General features: G+C 50.4%; 1 protein-coding gene across 1 annotated transcript in view; it reads right to left on the minus strand.

Moving 5' to 3' along the window:
- Window positions 1–15,569, minus strand: part of PCNT (pericentrin) — a 143,667-nt gene that overhangs the window by 39,507 nt on the left and 88,591 nt on the right. Inside the window, 10 exon segments of the mRNA XM_044918911.1 lie at window positions 107–820; window positions 6,885–7,046; window positions 7,226–7,326; window positions 8,047–8,415; window positions 8,418–8,715; window positions 11,237–11,389; window positions 11,625–11,795; window positions 14,011–14,217; window positions 14,910–14,930; window positions 15,032–15,148. Of these exon segments, the coding sequence (XP_044774846.1) occupies window positions 107–820; window positions 6,885–7,046; window positions 7,226–7,326; window positions 8,047–8,415; window positions 8,418–8,715; window positions 11,237–11,389; window positions 11,625–11,795; window positions 14,011–14,217; window positions 14,910–14,930; window positions 15,032–15,148 (2,313 nt within the window).

Consider the following 15,569-nt stretch of genomic DNA (forward strand, 5'->3'; position numbering starts at 1 on the left):
AACTATGATCCTGCAGCTGCTGCAGACACATTTCCATGGGGACACTCTGGGGCCCTGGGCACCCACGGACAGCAAACCAGGGCAGCATCCAGGGAAGACCACTTACCACAGCCATCCGCTGCACATGTTGGTCAGCAGAGGGAGCTCTGTCTGCAGCCAATGGAGACTCTGCCCACCTGGAGGCCTTTCCTGCTGCTGAGCCGCCCAGGGACCAAAGCAGCTCCAACTGGTCAGCCTGGACCGAGGCACTGGTCCTGTCCTGCAGGGAGGCATCCAAGCTCAGGGCGTCCGAGCATGGTGTCAGGGGCAGGCTGGGCACAGGCTCAAGAGTTGAGTCCTTCCTGACAACCTCCGGGGAGCTCCAGGAGGACAGATCCACTGCCCTGAGTGTGTTCTTCAAGGGCCCAGGCCCCTCCGTATGGGTTAGATCATGGCAGCCAGCGTGGAAGCCTGCTTGTAAACAAAGTGATCCGTCCTGCAAGTCAACCTCATCTTCCATGGCAACATTTGACATTTCATTTTTTATCAGTGGATCCTGACTTCCACTAAGGTCAATTAGATCACACGTGGTTTTGTCGCTATGAAACGCATCCACAAGAGGCGATTTGCCAGTTCCTTCACTGTGACTAGAACTATCACTCGAACTATTTTCTAAAGCATGTGAAGATGCCACCAGCTGCTGATGTTTGAAATCCTCTGTCTCGATGTTCTGGAAGTTCACAGAATACACCAGACGGTTCAACTTTTCTTGAAGCTCTTTCACCTGACTTATGAGACCAACTTTCCACAGCTGACAATCTTCCAGTAGTTTTTCCTTATTCTGCAGGTAAAAGGGACATGCATAAAGTAAAATAATTGAATTACACATGGTCACGTCTGTCTGGTATTTATAAGCCAACTTCAGAGGCTGTCTGAGCAGTTAAGAATGAGCCTCCATGAGGAGCCCTTGGGCGGAGATTTTAAGCTTTTTCAATTCCAGGAAAGACAGACTCACAGCTGAGAGCCCTCTGCCTACATGGTGACTGCTGCAGAGGACTCTGGGAAGGAGGCAGAGCAGGAAGCACCAGGAACCCGTCTCCCACCTGGGCACCAACTGCGCTGGCAGAACCGTGCCTGCCCTATACAACTCTGGAGTCTGCCCAAGGCTTGCAACTTCCGGGGGGTGCGGGGCTTGGGAGTAAACTGCAGCCAATCTGGACACTCTCAGCTCCTCGCACAGGAGCAGTTACCCATCCCTGGACCCCCCAGCCCCTTGGCAGGCTGGCGTGCACCCTTTCCTGGAGCATCTTGCACATGATGTGTGCGAGCCACAGTGGGCAAAAGGGGCTGTCCCACAAATACCAGGCACATGTGCTCTGACTGCCACTCCAGGCCACTGAGGAGCAAAGTGGTGTGAGGCCTTGTGGCAGCCCCTCCCCCCTCTGGCTGAAGTGACCTCCGGGGGCTTTAAAGGGCCAGTGCCCTTTTCCCCACCACAGCATTCTTCTTTTTGTGGAGAACTTAAAAACCAGAACACTCAAAAACAACTGCATATATAGAGGAAATGAGAAAGTGACTGTGAGTGCCCAGGTAAAGGTGCAGACGAAGAAAATATGTGAGAAGACCTGAAGTTGATACTTCAAGCTGATCCTCGGCACAGAGACAATTAAATAAATAAATAAATAAATAAAATGGAAAAATAACAAAAACCAGCAAGCTATGAGGAAGGAGGAGATACAGATTTCCAAACTGACATTGTTAGACTCAAATGTTCAGTGTTCAAAATCAAACCACAAGAAAAAGTACCCCAAGGCATACAAGGAAACGGGAAAGTATGGCCCATTCAAAGGAAAAAAGCAAATCCAAAGGAACTGTCCCTGAAAAAGACCCAATGTCAGATCTACTAGTCAAAGATGTTACAACAATGGTCTTAAAGACATTCGAGGAACTAAAGGAAGATGTGGAGAAGATCAAGAAAATGATGTGTGAACAAAGTAGAAATATCAATGGAGACAATCTAAAGGAACCAAAAAGAAACTGCGGAGCTGAAAAGCACAATAATTAAAAAATTCACTAAAGGGATTCAAAGGCAGATCTGAGAAGGTGAAAGAATGAACTGAACTTAAAGACAGAATAATGGAAATGATCATGTCTGAGGGAAAAAAAAGAAAAAGAGATTGACAAAAGTGAATTCAAGACTACGGGACGTGTGGCACACCAGCAAGAAGACCAACATACGCATTGTGGGAGTCCCAGAAGAGGAGAGAAAGGCGGCTGAGAAACTATTTGAGGACATAATGACTGAAAACTTCCCAGAATTGATGAAAGACACAAATATAAACATCCAAGAAACTCAACATATCCCAAAAAAGATGAACTCAAAGAGACACACACCAAGATACGTTATAATCAAACGTATAAAAGCTAAAGGCTCTGAGTGACTTGTCACATACAAGGACCCTCATAGCATCACCAACAGATTCCTCTTCAGAAACTGGAGGCCGGAGAACAGCCAGTCAGTATATTCAAAGTGCTAAGAGAAAAAAACAGTCAACTAAAAATCCAATATTCAGCAAAACTGTCCTTTAAGAGTGAGAAAGAAATTACGATATTCCCAGATCAGTAACAGCTACAGGAGTTTGTGACCACTATACGTGCCCTGCCAGAAACGCTCAAGGGAGTCCTGCACGGTGTCATGAAAGGTTGCCGGACGGTAACTCAAGGTCACGTGGCGAAATAAAGCACTCAGTAAGTGCACGCACAAGAAAAGCCAGTGTGTTAGACTGAACACCTGAAACTGACATAACACTGTGTGTCAAAATACTTGAATTTTTTAAAAAGCTTGTGCTGTTAGGACAGTGGTGTGCAACTCCACATTTTGTTTTCATCCTGATTTAAAAGACACACTTTTTAAAAATAGTCTAAAAGTTAGCTTGTTAAGTTTGTAACTCCATGTTTTTTCTACATAACAAGAAATTAATGGATTTAAAACAATCATTAGTTTTAGGTTCTGAGGCACAAAAGTATAAAAATGTGCTTGTGACATCAAAAACCAAAAGGGGTAGGGGAGAGCTGCAAAAGAACAGTTTTTATAGTTAAGCTGGTATAAATTCAAACCACAGTGTTATAATTCTGGGTGCTAAACGTAATCCCTAACATAACCACACACACAAAAATAGCTATAGTGTGTACACAAAGAGAAATGAGAAAGGAATTTAAACATCTCAGTATAAAATGCCAACTAAGCACAAGAGAATACAGTAATGCAGGAAATTAGAACCAAAAAAAGCTATAAGGCATATAGGAAGCAAAGAGCAAAATGACAAAAAAATATACCTCCTTATCTGCAATTACTTTAAATGTAAATGGATTAATCTTTCCCATCAAAGAGGGAGAACGGCAGAATGCATAAAAACACATGATCCTAGGGTGCCTGGGGGGCTCAGTCTGTTCAGCATCTGACTCTTGATTTCAGCTCAGGTCATGATCTCAGGGTTGTGAGATCGAAAGCCCCACTTCAGGCTCCCGCTCAGTGGGGAGTCTCCTTCACTCTCTGCCTCTTCCCCCCCTTTTATGCTCGCATGCTCTCTCTCTAATAAATTAATAAAACTGTTAAAAGAAAAAAAAAGACAGAAGCAGAGGAATGCCTCCTGACTCATGGTATGAGACCAGCAGTACCTTGATACTAAAGCTAGAAAAAGACACTACAAAAATGAAAACTGTAGACCAATATCCCCTATGAACATTGATGCAAAAATTCTAACATACTAGCAAAATGAATTCAATACCATATTAAAAGGATTATACACTCTAACCAAATGGCGTTTATTCCTGTAATGCAAAGATACTTCAATATAGGAAAACCAATCTACATAATACACCACATTAGCAAAATGAAGGAGAAAAAAAATCACATGATTGTCTCAACTGGTGCAGAAAACGCATCTGACAAAGTTCAACACCCTTTCACTACAGACATTCAACATACTAAAAGAAAACTACCTTAACATATAAACCCATACATGAAAAACATATGGCACACATCATACGCAGTGGTGATGGACTGAAAAGATTTTCCTCTAACACCAGGAACAAAGCAAGAATGCCTGCTTTCACCACTTCTCTTCAACACAGTACTGGAAGTTCTAGCCAGAGCAATTAGGCAAAAAAAAGAAATAAAATGTGTCTCAATTTGAAAGGAAGAAGTAAAATTATCTACGTTCCAAGATAATATGATTGTGTATGTGCAAAACAAGGATTCCATTAAAAAAAAAACCTATTAGAATTAATAAATCAATTCAGCAAAGTCACAGGATACAAAGTCAACATATAAAAATCAGTTGCAGGGGCGCCTGGGTGGCTCAGTCGGTTAAGCGACTGCCTTCGGCTCAGGTCATGATCCTGGAGTCCCGGGATCGAGTCCCGCATTGGGCTCCCTGCTCGGCAGGGAGTCTGCTTCTCCCTCTGACCCTCCTCCCTCTCATGCTCTCTGTCTCTCATTCTCTCTGTCTCAAATAAATAAATAAAATCTTTAAAAAAAAAATAAAAAAATAAAAAAAATAAATAAATAAAAATAAAAATCAGTTGCATTTCTACACACCAACAATGAGCAATCGGAAAAAGAAACAAAGGAAACAATTCCATTACAATAGCAACAAAAAAGAAGAAAATGATTAAGAATTCGCTGTACCAAGGAGATGAAAGTTTTGTACAATGAAACTATAAAACGTTGCTGAGACAAATTAGGGAAGACAAATAAATGGAAGCATATTTCACATTTAGGACTGAAAGACCTAAGACTGTTAAGATGTCAATACTAACAGCCATCTACAGATTCGATACAATCTCTATCAAAATTCTAAGGACGTTTTTTGCAGAAACAGAAAAACCCACCCTAAAATTCAAAGAGTCAAAACAATCTTGAAAAAGAACAAAACTGGAGGACTTGTGTAACTATTCCATGTCAAAACTTACAATCAAGCTACAGTAATCAAAACAGTTGGTACTGGTAGGGGGGCTCAGTCAGTTAAGCAGCTGCCTTCGGCTCAGGTCATGATCCTGGAGTCCCGGGATCGAGCCCCATGTCAGGCTCCCTGCTCAGCGGGGAGTCTGCTTCTCCCTCTGTCTCTGCCCTCCCCTGGGCTTGTGCTCTCTCACCTGCTCACTCTCTCCAATAAATAAAATCTTAAAAAAAAAAAAAAAAAGTTAAGATGTGGGGCACCTGGCTGACTCAGTGGGTTGAGTGTGCGACTCTTGATCTTGGGGTTGTGAGCTCAAGCCCTACGTTGGGTGTAGAGACCACTTAACAAAAAAATAAAATCTTTCTTTTTCTTTTTAAAGATTTGTTTTTCCATTTGAGAGAGAGAGAGAGATAAAAAAAAAAAAACATGCACGAGTGGGAGGGGCAGAGGGAGAGGAAGAGAGAATCCCCAACAGACTCTGCACTGAGCAGCCCGACACCGGGCTCGATCTCACCACCCTGAGATCACGACCTGAGCTGAAACCAAGACTCAGAAGCTCAACCAACTGTGCCATCCAGGCGCCCCAAAAATAAAATCTTTTAAAAAAAGAAAAGTGCTTAAAATATAACTCTTAGATTATATATATTTTACCACATGCACAAAAAAAGCAACTGTCATTTCTGTGGTAATTTACTGAGAACATAAGCATTTTTTTTTAAAAAGGGAAAAAGGGCCTGGAAGATTCTATATGCAAACATTGAAAAATATAAAATTGTGGGGTGCCTGGCTGGCTCAGTTGGAAGAGCGTGTGACTCTTGATCTTAGGATCACAAGTTCAAGCCACACATTGGGTGTAGAGATCACTTAAATAAAAACTAAAAAAAAAAAAAAAAAAAAATCGTGATTTATGGCATCTGCAATTTCCTTACCAGTGTATAACTTCTAAGAATTTGGCAATCAGCTCATAATCACAAGGCTGAACTTTCTCTCAAGAATTCAAACAAATGTTCTTATCCCAAGGGCAGTGAGAGAAGTTTGCTGCAGTTACAAAGCCCTCTCCAAACAGAATTAAATGTCCTGTGGGGATCTGATAAACCTATAAAACCAGACTCAGGCATCTTCTATCAAAACCGCAGGCACAGTCCACACATGCACTCTGAAACCACCTGTAGAATTCAGAACCTTCTCACTTTATAACAGGAATGTGGTGCGTATGGCACATCACGGGAGAGGTCCCGGGAAGGGAGAACTGTGTTATAGTTCCACAGTTCTACTGCCAAACCGTGCAGTGTCTACAGCAGCAGGGTCACTGGAGGCTCAAGAGAGCTGTAGATCGAAGCACACTTTGCCACTGCACTTGGGAAACCCTCCAAACCAGCCAGCCACTTTAGATTTTCAGAACATCCCGACCCTGCAACACTTGATGCAGCGTTCCCAACTCAGGAGAAGAAAAGCCAGCTCTCCTGTTGCTGCCTTCCTGGTGATCAGAATTTTCAAACTGTTGCATCCCAGATTACCGTGCTCTTCTCTGCTGGGAGCACAAGTCAAAATACGCAGGAACACCCTGAGGTTCAAAAAATACCGTGAGCCTTTCAAAGTAACAGATGCTGGTGACAAAGGCCCTGAGCCACAGTGCAGCTGTGTGGGCAACTTGTCCTCGCATGAAAACCCTAGAGACAGGCCTTAGAGCCCGGTTAAATCCTACCTGTATCATTACCAGACAAGTAACCGATTGCTCATTTTCCCCAGGCTGAAAAGACCACGGGAAATGTGCATTTCTAGAGAACACCTAAATAAAACGTGTAGGAAATTTCAGAACAGATCCGAAGAGACGACTATAAGAACACAAGAGAGCTGCTTTCTGAGGTAACATGCATGTCACCTCTGCAAAAATGTCAGCGACGTCTCTGCCCACGCAGCAGCACCGGCCATGTGCCCAAGTACCTTCATCCTTCCTGGCCCTTTGCCATGGTCCTCCATTCTCAAGGGTATCTCGTTCTTCACCAAGAGCAGCTCAGACTCCATCACGCTGTCTTGTTTGTGCAGACCCGGGTGGTTTAACGACACCGGGGCTTCGGCAGGCTGCAGATCACCATTCACTGCACTCTACGGTAAGCGGAGAAAACAACAACAATGCTCGTGAAGATAAAGCTGAAGGCACCAGTCCCTGGGCTGCCTCGGACTCCCCAGAGCTCTGGAGCTGGACCCCGAGGCAATGTCCCCATTTCCTACATCATGAAGAACATCAGACCAGAGCTGTGCCCAAAGTCCAGCTGCCTGCTCACTGCTACTGCAGGTGAGGACGAGCTCCCGGCCTGGGGCTCCCAGGACACGGCACCAGCTGGGCCACCCCACAAAGCACGGGCCAACAGGAGCTGCTCGCAGCCTGGACATGGCACAGGGCAGCAGGCAGCGAACCCCAACTTCTACTCGAAACCAAACTGCAGCATGTCCCAAAACGAAATGAGCTTACCATGTTTTACAAAGGAAATCAGTGTTAAAAAAAATAGAGCAACTGGTTAGAACTCAGGAAAATCCAGGGAGCCTGTGTAACACAAAGCCATCTCATCCAATGTTCCCAGTCACAGGACTCTGAAAACCTTGAATAACTTACGACAGTCAGTTTAAAGCTGTATGAAATAGTGAAACCCCCGGTGTGATTTCACCGTGTACACCACGTTCTGAGACTTGAGGTTCCACGGACCCTAATGCACCCGGGAGCCACGAGCTTCAGGTTCACCTCTACCGCAGCAGGAGCCTCCCCACAGAACCTGCATCCCCCGCTGCCTACCACAGGAAGGACACTCTTTCAAATTTAAAGAGGAAAGAGGAGGAACAGTAAGTTCTCGAGAGAACCTCCAACCCCCTGGTCTAGCCCCACTGCTCGGCCACCCGTGGCCTGGGTCAGGACCTCTTACGGGGTCTCCCTGTGTATGCCCCCCACTCCCCCAGCACACCGCAGCTCCCTATGCACAGACGCTTCACCTCTGGCAAACCAGCAAGAGGGGGCCTCTGACATGGCCATGGGGGCCTGCTGGCCACATCCTGCTGCGACTCTTCGTCACACGTGGCCTCCTCAGCCCTGGGGCCCCGTCCCTGGAGCTACCCTCCATGCGAGGGTGCAGGCAGGCCCCACACGCCTGCCGCTTGCCCAGCCCCTTCTGGCAGCTCAGGAACCGCTGGTTCCACACCTGCAGCGGGCCGCTGAGGCAGACACACTGCGCTCGGAGCCCCTGCAGCTCCGAGGGCTCATGCTCAGGGGCCAGGACGAGGCAGAAGCGGGAGAAGGCCATCACGATGGTCTCCAGCTCAGCAGAGTGGGCCAATTCCTGCTGCTTCAGAGCGTCACTCGCTAAGTCCCTTTCTGCGACCTTGGCCTCCTTTGCCTGTAGGGCAGCTCTGAAGGCGTGGATCTGGGAAGCCAAGCCCTGGACCTCAGCCTCCCGGAGGGCCACGCTGCACTCCAGCTCGGCCCGGCCTCCTCCGCAGCCCGCAAGTGCTGCGGCAGGGCCTCCAGGGGGAGCCGCTGACCCACCGCCCCCGCCGCCGCCACCCATGCCTCGGCCCCCACGGCGGGGTTGCCCAGCAGCCCGCTAACCTCGGCCCCGTGCACCGCGGGCTCCCCACGCGAGAGCTCTCTCTGCAGCCTCTCGATGACTTCGTGGAGCTGCTCCACCTCCTCTGCCTTCTCTCTCTGCAGGCGTTGCTGGTTGTCTCGCAAGTTCTCAATGATGGATCTCAGCTCCTCGATCTCTGAGCTTCTGTCACACGGGACCTGAGGAAAAAGCAGATTCAAGTACGAAAAACACGTTTCACCTTCAGAATGTCCCTCCTCCAGCTTGCCAGGACTTCACAGCTGTGGGAGCGTTTACTTCTTGCAGACACCCAGATGCTGCCCCCCAGCTCCGTCAGGCACACAGCCGCCGCCTCACCGCCTGCCCGGACACCTGGGTACACGCTGTGCGTCCCCCGCCGCGGTGGGCAGCGCAAACTGGCCGCTTCCCCTTGGCACCTCCGCACGAATGCCACCACCTGTAGAGCGTGCGCTTGCTCAATGCTGAACGGGATAAATTACAGATAGAAATCACTAAGAGGAGATCCTGGGGGTCGTTCCGACACGAGAGTAAGAGTGAAGTAAGGAAACCAGGCTCGGGGCCGAGCCAGGCGCTCGCGCTGTGCCACCCCAGACCGCGGAGTGTGCGGTCACTCGTGCCCTGAACGCCATCTCCAACAACTGTAAGGAAAGAACCCTTGTGATACATACTTTGAAGATAACACAACTGAAGCCCAGATGTTAAGTGTCCAGTAAAGACTGCAAAGACAGGAAACGGAAAATCCGACTGAAACAGTTATCGCCAGGGCTCCAAACTCCATTCCGTCAGACTGTACCACCAACAGCGACAAGCCCACTGATGCTCCAGTTAACAACCCTCAGCCAATTTCTTACAGTCCAATGTTCACTTCCTAATAACTGAGGCTTTCTAACAATTCTTGGTTTCACTAGTACCACTTAACGCCCTTAAGCTCAAAATCCAATCTGGCCAATCCTGAACACAAAAGTAAGAAAACAGGTGACTTTTTGGTTGTGACTTAGACGGCGTCGGCGGGCCACTGCACACACATCTGCCACATCTACGTGCTGTGTCCTGAACGGGACAGTTAGCAAAGGGAACTCTGGCGGGGGCGGCGAGCCCCTTGGCCAGCCCGTGTGCGCTGCATGGCCGGACCACTGCCAGGACTCCCCAGAGTGACTCTGCACTCGCTGCACTAAGGACACGGGATGAAAAGCACCACAAACCAGCCTCAATCACAACACAGACATAACCCAGCACGTGAAGGTCTCCAATGGGTCCTCTGGGTTACAGGGCAGATGGGGCGGGCGAGGCCGGCGAGGGGCAACACTGGCTGCCCGAGAAAGGACGACTGCAAAGGCCGGGAGCTGAGAACACAGGTGGACACGCAGGCCAAGGGCACGCACATCTGTCCCCCTCTGGCTGAGGCGGTTCCGTACAACGCGGGACACTGCGGGGGTGACGAGGCCTGAGTGCCAGGCGCCCCCAGGGCAGCCAGCAGGGGTGCACGCGACCCAGCAGCGGTGCCGCAGGGGGCACCTGTCCCTCAGCGAGTGCAGTTCCGGCGCACAACCACGGTCTGGAGCGTCCAGCCCCGGAAAGGCCTACCTCGCTGAGAGCGCCACCTTCCATCCCAGCCAGCTGCGCCTCGAGCTGTTCGCTCACACACATCATCCCCTTTTCTTTGTTTTGCAGAAACTCCTGTGGAAATACAATAACCACGCCAACAAAACGGGACTGTGGGGGTAGACCCTGATCTGGCAGACGGGAAGCACCCCAACAAGCCGCAGCTTTAAAGACTAACTCAATCTGGAAACGGTTTCCCGTTCACTACTGACCAGGGAGGGAGTCCCACCAGGAAGACGCCTGCTGCCTGGGGTTGGCCTGAAACCCTGTTTTCACTGAGGTCACACACACGGCCTGGGAGCGTCCACATGAACCCCACGCCCTGAGTGTCTTCCAGCGCCTTCAGTTCACGCACCGACAGCTGCCGGGGTGCCACAGGCGAGGGCTTGGCACTAAGGCCGTTTCTTTACAACTTGTTCTCCACTAAAGCACATTAAGATAACAGAAGATTTAAAAACAGAGTTTTTGGGGGGCGCCTGGGCAGCTCAGTCGGTTAAGTGCCCAACTCTCGATCTCAGCTCAGGTCATGGTCTTGGGGTCGTGAGATTGAGCCCCATGTCGGGCTCTGCGCTCATCGGGAGTCTGCTCGATTCTCTCCTTCTGCCCCCTACACCCACTATATAATCAATCAATCGATCTCTTTTTCATCCTGCTCTTAGCAAAGATTAACAATGAGCAGCTATTTAATAAAAGTCACCTCTTCTAGATCAGGGTACCCTTTAATGACCCAAATTAGGTCAAAGGTGGTGATTTATTTCCTCTTCACAGTTTCTGCCATCAGACAGCTGCGTCTCTCCTGCAGCGTGAGTCCCACAAGTGTCCTCTAAGTCGGGGCTCCCAGAGCCACAAGCAGGACGTGGAGGATGGCGCCCGAGGGACGCAGCATCAAGGCAGCTCTGGGCTCCGCCCCACGGTGCACCTTCCAAGCCGCCCCAGCTGCCGACCTCAGAACAGGAGGCAGGCACCTCCCGAAACGGTGGCGGAGGGCCATCCTCGGTCTTCACGACATCTGCGCCACGACCCACGGCCCCCGGGCCGGCTGTAGCACGGACGTAACCAACATGAGCTCAGGTGTCTGGGTGGGTCTCCCCGGTTTACCTTCAAGCTGGCGTTCTCCTCTTGAAGTTCCCGCACTCTGACGGCAGCACGGCTGCTCTCTGCGTCTAATTTCAAGTTCAGATGCAGCACTTCGTCGCTCTTACTTACTAAGTCATCTTTAATCTTTCCTAATTGTTCTTTTAAGTCCAAAACCTTTCATTGAAACAGAAAATATTAAAGATTATCTAATATTCTAAATCACTCAGTAATTATTAAAATTACTTTAAAACATTTAAAAATACCGGCCACGCAGTTATTAACGCTTCGTAACTGTTAACATCACGCAGTACAGAATATGGCAGGCACAGACCACCTCCCAGATCAGACGGGTGTCCTGCCCTCACCAGCAGCCCGAGCAGATGGAGCCCTCGGAGCCCCCGACACTTGCCTCGCTGTCCCGCTGCTGGAGCGCCCTCTGTGCCGCCTCCAGCCGGGCTTCCGGGCCCTCAGGACAGCTGCCTGCAGGAGGCACAGGGCATCTGCCCTCATCGAGTTGAGACTGCAGCGTGGACACCAGCAGCAAGTTACTCATCTGCTGCTCCCGTAATGCCTCTTTATCCTGACAGAAAAGAGAAAGGGGGGGAGATTTATTTTAGGTAAGTATTTTAGGAATCGGGGGCCTCAAACTGTGATGTGAGTGCACAGTGTCCTCAGATCCTCCTGGCGCTCAGCCGAGCAGGCCTGTGCACGCCAGACGTGTGATCCAGACCAGCCGTGCCCCAGAGCAGAGATCCACTTGGTGAAAGATGTGATCCAGACAGAGAGCCGCACTGTGTGCCTGTGATTCCTCTGATAATTATTCAAGAAGATGCAAAATAGTCTCTAGACTACTGGCTATTACAAAAAAAAAGGTAAAGAGCTTGCCCAAGAATAGGGTAACAGCTGACAATGACATTGTCCATCTGTACAATGCACGTTAACATCTCATTAAAAGTTTTCAAAGAACATTTACTATGAAAAAATCAGTCACAACAAATTGAGTGAAAAAGTTACATAAGTGGTTCAACTTTGTGGAAGAGAAAAAGGCATTTTCTATACCTGTATCATCTAATAAGCTCAAAAAATGTTTACTGAGGGAAAGAGGGAGGGATGGAGGAGGGAGAAGAGATGGAGGGAGGAGGGATGGAGGGAGCGGAGGTGGAGGGAGGAGGGAGCAGAGGTGGAGGGAGGAGGGATGGAGGAATGGAGGGAGCAGAGGTGGAGGGAGCAGAGGTGGAGGCAGGAGGGATGGAGGGAGGAAGGAAGGGGAAACAGGGAAGAGGATGGAGGGAGCAGGGAAGGCTGCGGGGGGCACCGATGCACGCAGCAGCCCTGCACTGAGCTGCGCACCCGAGCCAGAACAGGAAGTGGCTAGAGCAGGGGCAGGGCGCCCCTGCTGTGCTGGGTGTCCCTCCCGAGACAGTGCTGGTCCTCCAGAGGAGCCCTGACTTCAGTTAACTGTCCCTGTCCGCATGTTCAAGAATCAAACTCTCCTCTTGGAAGCCAGTCTTGTCTTAGGGCCAAAACTGATCGTAAAGGAAGGGTCTCCTGACCCTCACTTTTCAAGTACCGCTTTAACCTCCCGTGACGTGGAAGACACGAAAATCAGAGAAGTTCCATTCCTAGGCCAAATGGCTGGAGGGAGGGCACAGGGACTGGACTGGCCACACTGCCGGCCGCCCAGAGCAGCCAGAGGACCTCCGGTTTGAACTTCAGACACCAACAACATCATCAGTATACCATCGAGGCACGATCCTAACGACAGTATGAAAAACTGTCCCTGGAGAGTGTTTTTACTGGGGAGTTGACATACTTTCTAAATTCAAAAATTAAAATATTTATAACTAGCTCTAGGTTAATATTTAACAAAGTTCTTCTAAACCTAAAATCCTGACTTTAAGAAATTACCACGGACAAATTCAGACTCCTTGAGAGAAAGAAGTGCCATCAAAGGGATAAAACACGCTACTTTCCGAGGTGACTAAGAGGTTCCTAAGAGGAAATAACTACTTGGTCAGACTCCCGGCTCAGTGCTCCTAGAAGCCCCGGGAGTCCCTGAGTGAGGACTGTGACTGGTCTGATGGCCACACCTGACTTTGCCTTGGAGGTCACCCGTGGACAAGCCGTGGGATTAGGGCTGGTCTGTCAGCTCCCTCTCCACCTCCTGACCTCCGGGGAGTGAAGCCTCCATGAAAACCCCCAAGGACTGGGGTTCAGGGAGCTCCCGGCTTGGGGAACCCGTGGAGGTGGCGTGCCTGGAGGGGGCACGGAAGCCCCACCACCCTCCCCCTGTGCCCTGCCCTCTGCCTCTCCCCATCTGGCTATTCCTGAGTTCCATCCTTTTCTAATGAGCTGGCCATCTGGCGCGTAAACGGTTTCTCTGAGACCCGTGAGCCGCTCTAGCAAATCAACCGAACCGGAGGAGGTCACGGGAACCTCGACTGATACAACAGGACTTGTGAATGACCCCTGAAAGGACTGAGCCCCTCGCCCATGGGGTCTGAGGCCATCTCCAGGTGGACGGTGCGTGAACAGAGTCACAAGGCCCCCCGCCGGGGTCTGCAGGCGTGTGGGGAGCCTCCGCAGCCACCTGGTGACCAGAAGAAGTGTTGGAAGTGAAGCAAAGTGTGTGCAGCTGGGGCCAGGCAGCACAGGAGATGCGAGGGGACGCTCCCCTTAGAGGAAATAAAGCAGGGGTCGGGGTGGACGCCAGCAGAGTGCGGGCACAGCGGCCCCGCCAGGAGGGCTCAGCCCCGCCAGCCCCACGGAGCCTCCAGCAAGGCACAGGCGGCTACCTGCTGCAACGCTTTCACAGTGTCCTTCTGCTTCTCCAGCTCCTCCCGCAGCTGGGCCGCCTCTCTTCTGCAGCTCACATTTGTCTCCTCCAGACGTTTGATTTCCTCTTCCTGGATTAACATTTGTCTGTCCGCCAACTCTTTCTTTATAACCAACTCATTAAACCCATCTGATTTCTCTCTCAACTGTTCTTGTAACAATTCAACCTAAGACAAGAGAAACGCTTGAGAAATACAATAGTGAAAACAGTGATCTTCCAAGAAAGCACACGCCATGGCTGAGCGAACACCGACCCCTGGCGAGCTTGCCCACGGGGAGGCGGCACCAGGAGCCGAGTGAGAGATCGTGGTGAGACTGTGACGCAGGCATTCTCTCAGGAGAGATGCAGAAAAACACGAATGCAAAATGTATTAGTAAAATAAAGTTAATTTTGTCAGTAGAAAAGCTACTGGGCAATGAAAGAGAAAAGAGCTAGGCATGGTGGCACCCCGGGCGGGGTCCAGAGTCTGGCCAGGTGAAGGTCAGTCCCAGACGGGCTCACACTGCTTGGTCCGCTTGTGTAACTGTCCAGCAAGAGGACAGGTGTGTGGGTGGGAGGGGACCCCATGTGGTGCTGTGGGCTCCACCCCTGTGGGAGTCACCCTGGGGACCTGGGTGAAGGGTGCACGGGATGTCTGTCTGACTGTTTACGCCTGAAAATGAATCCACGATCATCTCAAACTAGGCTCAATGTTTGAAAAGAAGCAGCAAATCCACATAGCCAAGCCAGGCAGGTCTGGCTCCAAGCACAAAGAAGCAGGAAAAACAAGCAAGAAACAGGCCCTCATGCAACAGCCCTCCCATCGGTGGTGCGGGGCGGGGGGGCACGCCCACCATGCAGACCCATGACATGCCGTACCTGCTCATACAGCGGCTCCTGCTGTCGTTTTCATGTACATGGAAAGAAAAAATCATTCAAAAGGTTAAGCCGGCCTAAAGAACGGCTGCCAGACAGGTACTGGCCGGGGCGCGCTTACTTACATCGCTGACGCAGGGGCCCCGGGGCCGTGGCCGAGCCGCCTGTCGGAGCTGCTCCTCCAGCCTCTGGATCTCCCGCTGGAACTCTTCCCGCTCGTGTTCCCTGTCAACAGCCTGCTCCTGTCGAGAGAGAGGCAGTTGGCTTGGACATCTCAGAAGCGCTGGCGGGACACAGCACTCACTTCTCCCTCCGCAGGGAAGGGGGAAGGCATGAGGTCGGGAGAGGAGACCACCTGCTCAGACGCTGACTGCCCAGCAGGCCTCTCACACTGCAGCCAGCCCTGCTCTTTCATACGTGTGTTCACTAGCCAGGAAATGGGCTCCCAGTCACAGGCACTCTGTGAACGGAGCTAAATGAAGGGCTGACCCTGCAGGTGCAATGAAAGGGAACTTGCGGAACGTGGACAGAAAGAACAGCCACGGGGTGCCTGGGGAACATGGACAGAAAGAACAGCCACGGGGGGGAGAGCCTGGGGAATGAGGACAGAAAGAACAGTCACAGCAGGGGGGAGCGTGGACAGAAAGAACAGCCACGGGGGGG

The sequence above is a fragment of the Neomonachus schauinslandi genome, chromosome 1 (assembly GCF_002201575.2).
Source record: "Neomonachus schauinslandi chromosome 1, ASM220157v2, whole genome shotgun sequence".
NCBI classification, from domain to species: domain Eukaryota; kingdom Metazoa; phylum Chordata; class Mammalia; order Carnivora; family Phocidae; genus Neomonachus; species Neomonachus schauinslandi.